Raw genomic sequence first — 10,963 nt, 5'->3', positions numbered from 1 at the left:
AAAACAACACCAAGAGATGACTGTTACATTGTCCTCCAGGCGAAAAGAAACCGTTTTCAGTCAGCGACAGCCATATCTTAGCAACTGTGCACAGCCACAGGACGACAAGTATCAAGATTTACAGTGGCCAGACGCCTCCACAAAGGTGGCTTATTTGCTAGACGTCCTGAACGCTGCATACCTTTAAAAGTTAGCCATCGGCGGCACCGCTTAGAGTGGTGCAGAGAACATGAAACCTGGACACCTCATCAATGAAGTCGCGTCCTCTTCACAGATGAGAGTCGTTTTAGTGCTACAAGCGATTCTCAACGTCAGTTGATTTGGAGAGAGGTTGGAGCTCGATTTCATCCCAATAACATCGCGGAAAGAGATCGTTACGGTGGTCCTGGAGTTGTCGTCTGGGGTGGCATTATGTTGAACTGGCGGACTGAGCTTCAGATCTTCGACCGAGGCTCTGTAACTGGAGACCGCTACTGCAATGAGGTAATCCTACCCCATGTGCGTCTGTTCCGAGGGGACTCCAGACTTCATTTGTATGGATGACAATGCCCGGCCACACCGTACTGCTAATGTTTAAGAGCTACTGGAAAGTGAAGATATCACACGAATGGATTGGCCAGCTTACTCTCCAGATCTAAATCCCATAGAGCATGTATGGGATGCATTAGGCAGACGTCTTGCGACACGACAGTATCCTCCTGGTAACACCCATCAGCTGAAAGATGCGTTAAAGGAGGAATGGAGACGTTTACCCTAAGAACTCCTGGATAAACTGGTGCTTAGCATGGAGAGACGATGCCAAGCAACAATTACAGTAAGGGGAGGGCATATCCCATACTAGCGAAATCTGCCAGTTTTTACTTACGCTTCTTTAGGCAATCATGTGTAACGCCACTATATGTCAAATAAAGCCCTTTTTTGTTCCATACCCTACTTTAAGCCTTATATTCATTTCTGCGCCATTATTCCTTTACCATCGTTTAAGTACAAAATAATGCACATCATATTCAAATTTCATGTCAATCGGATGATTTCTTGTAGAGTTATGACAAAAAACGCACTTGTTGCTTAAGTTTTGCACACCAGTGTAGTATAACCAAATAACTGAAACATTTTTGTGGCAATAAAAAAAAGAATAAAGAGTAATAAATAGATTTTCTTTTTCGATTTAGTCGTGGCAGTGAATTAATGAGTTTTACATTTGTGTGTGTGTGTATATATATATATATATAATGATTTGTCTTGGAATCATTTTTTGTTAATTTCTAAATTTTTGGATTTTGTTATTTCTCTAGATTGTAAATATCCTTTTTCCAACCATTTATGCATTTATGAAGGTTTTTGTTTTTTGCAAAAATTCTTTTTTCCAAGTATCATTGTGGTTACCAACGTTATGTGTTTTCAATGACTACAACTATTATCCTGAGTATTTTATTGTTTACAGATTAATGTGTTTGGAATGACACCTGTCTATGACGTCATCTATCCAAGGAATGTATCCGGTGAGTTCAGTGTAGTAGTTGAGTCCCAGTTCAGCACACTTCTCCCTCCCGTCCAAAACTCCGATGATGTGATGCAGCTGAGTGGAGGGATCCACAACAATGACAGGAGAACCCGGATCTCCAGCGCAAACCTTCTTCCTGTGGAATCACAAATCATTTTTATTATCTAAAAAGCTTAAACTTTTTGCATGTATACGAGGCGCCTCTGAGTAACCCAATTTTTCCACTCTCCACACTTTTCCTTTCTCCATTACCAAAGTTCTGACAAATGTTTCTTCTCTCATCCACCCGTTGGAATATGCTGTCTTTGCCGAAAAAATAAATATTTGCCGAAACCGTGGCAATGGAAATGGGAAAGTGTGTAGAATAAGGAAAATCGTGTAGCTTTGAAACGCCTATTCTATATAAAAAAGAGTATAGGTTTCTATTTTATATAGCAGCTATTCTAAATGTGAGTTTATTAGTAACTTTACGAGTTAAATAAAAGCTGTGCCTTTTCTGTCTTCAATACATTTTCAATGCTTAACGCATGCAGGAACATAAACGGCAAATGAACGAGGGTGGTATGTTTTTGTTTCACTCTCCGTTGCCAACGTTTAAACAAACCTTGCTTTTCTGCCTTACAATTTTATTTTATTTTACAAACGTCGTTGAGAAGCCGAATCAATTTGGGCTTACGACTACCAATGTTCAACTACGTAACTTTGCAATTTTGAGCCCAATCCAGAAGACAAGAGACCTCCTGGATCAAGTATTGAGAGAAATATGCCCTGGTCCTGCATTTTTTGATGAAACTAACCCGCATTTGCGTCACATGGAGAGGGAAGCAACGAAAACCAGTTACTGCTAGTCTAATGGCTAGGGGACTCTAACCCATGATCCGTTTATCACTGAGGATATTTTACGTTAGCACTGTAGTCGGTGCGAGCTGGATGCGGAATGCATATCGACCAGCCACAGCTGGGATTCGAACCCGGTTCACCTCATTGTACGGCGAGTGCCATGAACGCTAAGTATGCTAAGAACGCATGTAGTTCATCATGCAGAGATGTTAAATATGTACAATTCTCAATTTTAAATTTTTTTGTCGCGTGCGTTGATTTTCCTATTACACGGCAGGTTTCTCTACGCCAGTGTATTCTGACATCTCACTCAAACATATTACCACAGGAATAAAGCAAGATATTGCCAAAACCATTTTAACGGAAAGGGTGAAGGAGTGGAGAAACTTTGAGACACCTATTCTATTTTTAAAGAGTGCTAAAGGGAATAACACTATTTAGATAGATTCGGAAAAACATCAGTGCAGATTTTAATAACATCAGAAGTATGATTACCGGACAAATATATGCTGGACAAAACCCTTTACCAAAAAGAGAATCACTATAGGGGACTACTGACAAGTACAAAACCGGACAATAGCAGGGTTATTACCCCGGTTTTAACCAGTAATGATTAATAAGATCTTTGTCCACTGTTAACAATAACCAAATCTTAGGGTTGGTGTGATAAAAAAAATGCATATTGAACACATTGCTCTGTAAACATTTATCCATTATATGCTACAAGGACGTGTTTTTTTAGGATAAATGGCCAACACTGATGTATTCATATAATATAATAAAAGTGTCCTCACCCAAATCCTGCACAGAATAAATTCTCACTGAATGCCCTTCCTACGATCCGTCTACATTCATGCTGCTCTGCTAGTTCCACAGTGACGGTGACTCTGTTGAAGAGGTGGGTGCTGCCATCTATGCGGCCATTCGAATCGAGCTGGGGGGGAAGACTCCAACCAGCAATCGAAGCATTGATATTAAGATCCATGTGCAGCGGGACAGTTTTACCTAAAATTCAACACAACGACTAAATTATTCATTCAATTAAATATTTTTTTTATTTATTTTGATTATATCCTTCCTTCCAAAAAAATATGATTTAATTTTGATACGAAACATTTGGCCTCTTTCGATAATCTTGATTCATGTTAACCTATCTTTGTGTTTTGTAATTTGTGCTTTGTGATGTTTTATAATTTCCCCCGAAAAAAAGGTTAGTGGAATTCTAATTTTGAAAATTTCAAACGCCCACAAAAAAAAGAGGAAACTTTTTAGGCTATGACTGTTGTTAAGGTACAGAGAATAGTTTTCTACATCAATTGGGCAACGTTAAGCCCACGAAGATAACAGTGAACATGAGGACTTATAATGGAGAGGTTCGTAAATGTTGTCCACTTCAATAAATGTGGAGATCCTTTACCATAAAAATATAGTAATAATACTTAACGTGAACTATAAATTTCACGACTTTAAGAGATTCACACTATAAAATATGAGTAATGTGGAGTTTCTTTATCATAAAAATATAGCAACATTATATAGGGTGTACCAGAAGTCCGACTATGGTCAAAAATCTTGAGAAATATACACGCAATAAATAAAATTAAATAAAGCATGTGTTTTCAAAAAACTATTCTATGATCTCTAAATCCTATCCTTTAGATGTTGGTCAGAATCTACTTTGGAATCTTAATAGAAACACATATTTTTTATTGCAGCTGAGGATTCTCAAAAAGAATTTCACAAATTGGAAATTACCTGTAATTTTTCTTTTCCTCTTTTTAGATGACATATGAAGCTAAATTCGACAAAAACTATCATAAATTGACATGCGTGGAACACAGATAGAAAAACTATGATTAGCTCGACAGCAAAGAGATTCTAACCCATGATTCGTCTACCACTGAAGATATTTTACGTCAGCACTGTAGTCCGTGCAAGCCAGTAGCAGAATTTGTAACGAGCCGTCATCGCTGGGATCTGAGTCACCATATTGGGAAGTGAGCTCCATCTAAAAAAGATTAGCTCCGCAGCAAATAAATTCTCCCGAAATTGTGATCGAGGTTTTGGATTGGAAATAAATTTGAAATAATAACCCAGAAGCCTCCTTCTTTTTCACCACTAACGCTACCTCTGTTTCGCTTTATGCGATTAATCATAGCCATAAATACTATACTCCATTGCAAATTGAGAAAAGACTATTACGGTACAGGATTTAAGTAATCATCTACGCCTAATGTATATAGTTCCGTTTTATTTAGTTATCAGATTATATAAATATGCTTTCAGGAATAAAAAAAAAAAGTTTCTTAAAAGTTACACTCTTCGGACAGAAAAATAAGCCGTGATATCTTTTGCCATATAAATAATAAAATTATTAAAAAGGGTTATGATTTCATAGTCATACTGAAATCCTAAACTTGGAGGCATATTTTGATAAATAAAGATTCGTTCTTAAAAAAGAAACAACAATATGACGTTGCAAGAACATTGGATTTGATTAGATGACTAAAAATGACGCGTCTTATGCTGACATGATAAGAACGAAGGAATTTGTTTACTTTTTGGCTGTGAAAAAAATCGTCTACAGGAAACACTATTTATTATTCTTTCATCAGATTCTTTAAAAGCGAACAGAAAGACGTGTATTTGTTACGATTTTTAGATATATTTTTTATTAATTCTTATTAGCAAAACAATAGTTTTTATTTAATAAGTTTTATTTTTCTCATTTCACACGATTTAAGAAAGCAAACAAAAAGAAGGCTGTGCAACGTCGTTTTAAGAGTTGGCGATGTTGATATACGTTCACGCTGGGAACTTAGCATACATTTGGCGAGCACTTAGAGTCAAACAGGCTGTCTCAATAAAGATAATGGTTTTTTCTTAACTTGCAACAGAGTTTACAAGTGGAACACTTTGAAGATCACGCAAAAAAGTTTTTTATTAATTGTACACTTAATTTTTAGGAACAAAATTTATTAAATAGCAATCAATACCTGTGGGTGGGAGGCAAACTGGTCGGAATCTTTTGAGAGGAATTGGGGAATTCAACTGTAAGAGAGCCAAGTTGTCGTGCACTGGGTCGAGCGGACTGTAATTAGGATGAAGTACAACTCTTGTAGCATAGAAATTCATTTGATGTTTCTCATCCTGTACTATATTATTCTCTCCAAAAACAATGAACACTGGCTAGAACATAAGTTTTTTTTACCCCTCTATTGGGCTCATACAAAAGAATAAATGAATAATGTTAATAATAATAAGGTAGGTACTTTAATAACGTCGCAATAGAACTGCACTATGGGTGATTGGCGATGATCTGATAATAATAATAAATATCTAAATAAATGCTGTCGACTCTGTGCACATATAAAAATAGTCGTTTTAAATTCATTCCAGAAAAGTTGATAACTGGAATGAAGAATCTTATTTTCGTTACCGGACGTACAGAAATAACCGTCGATTTGAAAAATCAATTGTAGGCAAAACTGGAAGACGATACAATTGCACGAATTACAGCATTTTACTCGGAAAAACAAAAAAAAAACATTTATTCTCACTTAATACCATAAGATATTCACAAAGCTCGTAAATAGAGGGAGCTTCCGGAGAGAGAAAAACTATAAAACAATGTCTGAAAACAAATTTAAAAGACGCTTGAGCAAAGATGTTTGTTACAAAGTGTGCCCCAGTCCTAGCGTAGTCCTAGTAACTGACTGTAGTCCTAGTAAGTAGTCAGTAGCACCATCCGTTGACGAATTTTATAACTAGTATATAAAATTTTGCGAAAGTAAATTTTCTGGTTTCTTGAGACGAACGCAGCAAATTACGAATTTTCTCGCCTTCTGTATTTCATTAAATAATGTTTCAAATCGTTGGAGGGAGAAAAATTAGTAAATTTTCGTGTTTGAATGCTTAACCTAATCAACGGTTGCTACAAGCTAATTAGCCTACTCTTTCAAATTGTATCTTATGTGGTTTAAGTAGAATGTTAATGTCAAGTGAAACGACAACCGTTTGAAGATTTAACGACTTGAAATTTGTAATTGATATTGAGGGCTCAAAGTAAATATACCCTTTCCCCCTCCTCCAATGTTTTATGCTGTATAATAGGAGAAAAAGCATTACAGTCATCATGCGGGATTTTTGATTTTTGGTCATTAATATATTACTTGCGTATTAAAATACTTCTTTCTTTGTTCAACAAGTCACAGGTTCAAAATCGTTTGGAGGCAATTTCTATATTGTAAAAGTTTTTGCGTATTATTTCGTAACTGTTTTTCAATATTTGCTTTCTTTAGGTACTTTTTTTTTAGTTTTTCTGAAAAAAATTATATATTTTTAAAACAATCAATGCAATTTTTGTAAAAGGCAATTGAAAATATCTATTGTGTAGTCGAAGACTCAAAACATTGATTTAAAAAGAAGCTGCAGGAGCACGGGAAACAAGTTTTGCTCTCCCCAAATTTTAAAATTCATGACAAAGTTCCTTAACTCCCTAAGAAAAATTATTAAACAATGCTTTCAGAATAATCCCCAGGTTCAGCAACAACTTGGCGTAATCGGAGAACAAATTTGTCAATCAGTTGAAATGATCTTTCAAGTACTAAAAAACATTGTTCATAGTTTTCAGTTAAAAACACCGTCTGCTGACGAACTTTGGTACCAATTTTGAAACTTGGTGAAAATAAATTCTTTAACTTCCTATAGTTTGTCTAAAATAAGAACTCCCCCAGACACTTGTCTGGACCTGTGGCTGTGACTATGGTAACGAGGTATGATTATTTCAAGTAGGGGTGCGGGGTCACTGTTTTGGAGTGGTTTCGGCTCGGGTCGGAGACAGAGAAAGGGAATCTCTTTCTTATGTCTATTGTGTTAGTCCTAGAGTGAGCTACCCTCCCTAAAATGCGACATTCTTGTTTCCATAGCACCAGACGGCCTCAGACTTTGAGGCGGGAGGAGTTCTTACTTTAGACAAACTATATACAGTACGCATAAACAGAACATTTCTTTCTCCTTCCGTTTCTCTATACTAGTTTTTCAAATTGTAAAGGATCATTTTCACTGGATGGGGTTTTCTTAATGCGAATGAGAACCGGATTGGTGAAAAATTTTTACTCGCCAATGAAATTCCCGTCCGCATGCGAAAAAAATCGCATCCACTGAGAATGGCCTTTTGATCAGTTTTGAGACACCGGTAGACATGTGAAAGGGATCGTTCTCATTGAACGCGAAAAAAAATCGCATATTCGAATGAGAACCTAATTGGTTTAACATATTTACGCACGAAAAACTCTCCAATCAGCTTCTAGTTCGTCTCTGTTTATCCTATAGGAAGAATGACCCTGAAAGAAATACCTCTTCAGTGAGGGTTCGATTGAAGCATGAGGCAGAGGTAAGAATCCAATCACTGCATATTAGTGTTCCGGTACAGAATCGCAGTTCCGGAGATGAACCAACGTAGATGGCTGCCATCCATGGCCACTTCTTTAAGTGAAAACTCGAGTCCTTTATGTAACCGCAAGAACTGATCACACCACCTCCTGCTGTGAAAAGAAACCTTATGGTGAATAAACATGGCCACTCTTAATGTAGAGTATCAAAAAAATTTGTTTTGACATCAGATAAAAAAAACTTGTTTTTTTATAAAAATGTTCATATTTCCATAAATATTATGTAAGCTAGATTTACTAAATTTTATGCAATCATTGCAAATAACAACCAAAGGAATTTATACAAGTTGCAAGCCCATTACTTAATTTTTTAGCATAGGGTGTTCAAAAATACTGTCTTTCCTTTGTAACTTATTGTCGGTCCCTAAGACCCCTGAAAGTTTTAAACTTTATTACAAAGTATGAAAAATAGCATGAACCAAACACTTCAAAATTTTCAAAATAGTATTTCTTGAGAAATAGAATTTATGGCACCTAAAAAATTTTCTTAAATACCAAAACGGTTCAACCAAGCGTAATTTTAAAATTAAAATTTTTAACCGCAGTGTTTATCCCTTTTTATCATAATTGTTAAAATGGCTAGAAAAATCAAACGAAATAGTAATAACCACCAAAAAACCGATCGGAAATTAACGGGGATCGAGTGCGTAATACATGAGTACTAAAATATGGAATTCGCTAACCATAACATCAATTTAAAATCATCGGAACTGGAAAAAAAACACGGAAACAGCCTAAGGATGACAAGTAGCTGCCAAAGAAACACTATTTACAGTAAACTCTTTGCCAATTGAGCGTGTTGAAAAGAGATTCCTTAAAATCAAAATACATGCTTGTCGTAATTATCCTTCATAGTAGCTTGCTCATTTCCGACATTGTTTTTTTTTATTGTTTAAGTGTTAGTTAGCCACCCTTAATTAGTTAGCACCCATATTACTTCATTTTTGACTTGGAATCTATTTTTAGAGAGGTCATTACGGATCACACTATTAAAATTTCTAGTAAGTAAAAAAAATGAAGTGTTTTCATATTCTAGGTCAAAACCCATTATCTAAGGGAAAAATAGCAAAACCATTTTAAATTCTAACGAAATGGATTGAATAGTTCTCGAAAATTAAAAACTTAAAAATACAGCTTTTTAAATTTATTGCTCAAAAACAACTCTATCGATTTTATCATTTAAGATTACACAGTTGCTCTCCTTCTACCTTTCTTTATAATCTTAAATAGAGACGTTTCTGTATTTCAGAAACTATCCTCCACCTTTCACATACAGCAATAGAAATCTGATGAGTACCTTTCATGGGAGTGTCCTTGATGGCTTTCATAATACTTCTCAGGTCGGAGTACTTATCAAGAATGAAGACATGGCTGAGCAGAGGTTGAGATGCCAGGCTGGACAGCAATTTTCTGTTGATGCCTCGACCCACGCCCATCGTGAAGATCTCGAAACCTTAAAGAGGACGAATTACTACATGTACAATGCCAAAATAAACACCTTAATAACTTTTTTGATCGAATGATTGGATTTTAACGTAATGACTGTTAGAGTGGTATGTTACTCCTCTGAGCATATTGAATTAAATTTAGGTCATGTGTTGGCAACAGGTATAGTTTCTTTTACAGAGAACGTAAGCGACGTCTTTCTGGGTGTATGTCATTACTGAATTTGTATAAAAGGCATATATTTCTGAACGTAGTTGCCCCTTTACTATGTCACTTCACTAATTCACTTTACTATATCGTTGCGTCTGGGTGATATACTATGTTACCCTTACATGATGTATAATAAGTAATTACATTTTCAGTTGTTTTTTTTATCGAGATAGTACTGTATTTAGCTAAAAAAGATATTTAAATCTTAAAGTTTCATCATATGATTTGAACCATTCCCTCATCATCTACTATAATGTCCTGATTTTGTACGTATCTTTAGTGTTCCATGAGTCCAAGTTTAAGAGTGCGTTTAGTTCGTCCAATATACGAAAGACCACATTAACACGAAATCTGACAAATACCCCAGGTATAAATATCAGCCATAGGGTCATTAGATTGATGAAATTTAATTTATTTATCGGATAAATACGACTTTAGTTAAAACTCAAATTTATTCAAATTCTTAGCAATTTGGAAATTGATTTAAGGATATAACGGTAAAACAATCAAATCTTTAAAGCTCGATTTGGAGGGTTTGGTGGATTGCGACATTTATTTTTTAAACAGGGAATCAATAATTTTAGAACGAAAACCAAAATTTACTACAGCTCAGGGCCCGTCCTCGGCTGTCAAAAATTCCCCGCGGAAAACGAATTTCTCGAATCCGACGTCCGCGCGGACGGCCATTTTCCCGTTAAAGTTCGTGATACATTTTCAAATTTTGTTATCTTACAAGAGTCTATCTCCTCACTTCTAAAATGACTCTTTAATCTAGAAATACAGCAACATACTGCGCATGGTGGAATTGATGTTTTCTCTGACTGGGAGTACTACAGAGGTTGAAAGGGGCTTTTCAGCAATGAACTTACAAAAAAACACATTACGTACTGGTCTTAAGCAAGAAGCGTTCAACGCAATTATAAACATCTACCTAAATGGAAAACCCCTTTCAGATTTCTGTGCAGAAATTTATGTAAATTATTGGCTTAATTGTGGAACTGGCAAACGTCATATTTGATTCATTTAAAAAACACAGTACCCTCGAATAAATTGACATTCCAGATAACTTGACCTTTGTCACTTAAATTATTTCATGAAAGAAATACATACTAGGTTACTATTAGTAACCTAGTATTTCTTTTATTACTGTATAATGTAATCCTAGTATTTGTAATCCTAGTAACTACTAATTCATTGTGCAATTTATATAAATGTTTGTAATAAATAAGAGAAAATTATATTTTTATTTATTTACAAGCTACGGGTTAGCTTCAAAGGAGGACGGGTACATTGTTGGACAAGCCGTCCTCGGGGACGGGTAAAATTTCTGAGTTTTTTCGAGCCCTGCTACAGCTATAGCTTTTAGGTAAAGCAGCTCTTCATTGAGGAGATAAGTATTTGAAATAATTTCAGAAACACATATATATATATATATATATATATATATATATATATATATATATATATATATATATATATATATATATATATATATATATATATATATATA

At 35.3% G+C, this 10,963-nt stretch overlaps 1 protein-coding gene across 2 annotated transcripts in view; it reads right to left on the bottom strand.

Annotated features, from left to right (window-relative positions):
• Nucleotides 1-1,417: 1,417 nt before the first annotated feature.
• Nucleotides 1,418-10,963, bottom strand: part of LOC107450490 (complement C2) — a 30,061-nt gene continuing 20,515 nt past the window's right edge. The window contains exons 8-12 of one of the 2 annotated variants that reach the window (XM_016066295.5): nt 9,095-9,250; nt 7,703-7,890; nt 5,341-5,533; nt 3,139-3,349; nt 1,418-1,640 (exon numbers count right to left, since the gene is read on the bottom strand). In XM_016066295.5, the coding sequence (XP_015921781.3) occupies nt 1,439-1,640; nt 3,139-3,349; nt 5,341-5,533; nt 7,703-7,890; nt 9,095-9,250 (950 nt within the window). In that variant the 3' untranslated portion in view covers nt 1,418-1,438. The remainder of the gene's footprint in view (nt 1,641-3,138; nt 3,350-5,340; nt 5,534-7,702; nt 7,891-9,094; nt 9,251-10,963) is intronic. The other variant, XM_071180745.2, reaches the window with a different exon arrangement.

The sequence above is a fragment of the Parasteatoda tepidariorum genome, chromosome 8 (assembly GCF_982258835.1).
Source record: "Parasteatoda tepidariorum strain Cologne lab strain chromosome 8, Ptep-v5.0, whole genome shotgun sequence".
Taxonomy (NCBI): domain Eukaryota; kingdom Metazoa; phylum Arthropoda; class Arachnida; order Araneae; family Theridiidae; genus Parasteatoda; species Parasteatoda tepidariorum.
Note: the sequence above shows the minus strand (reverse complement) of the source record. Positions and strands in the feature narration are given on the sequence as shown.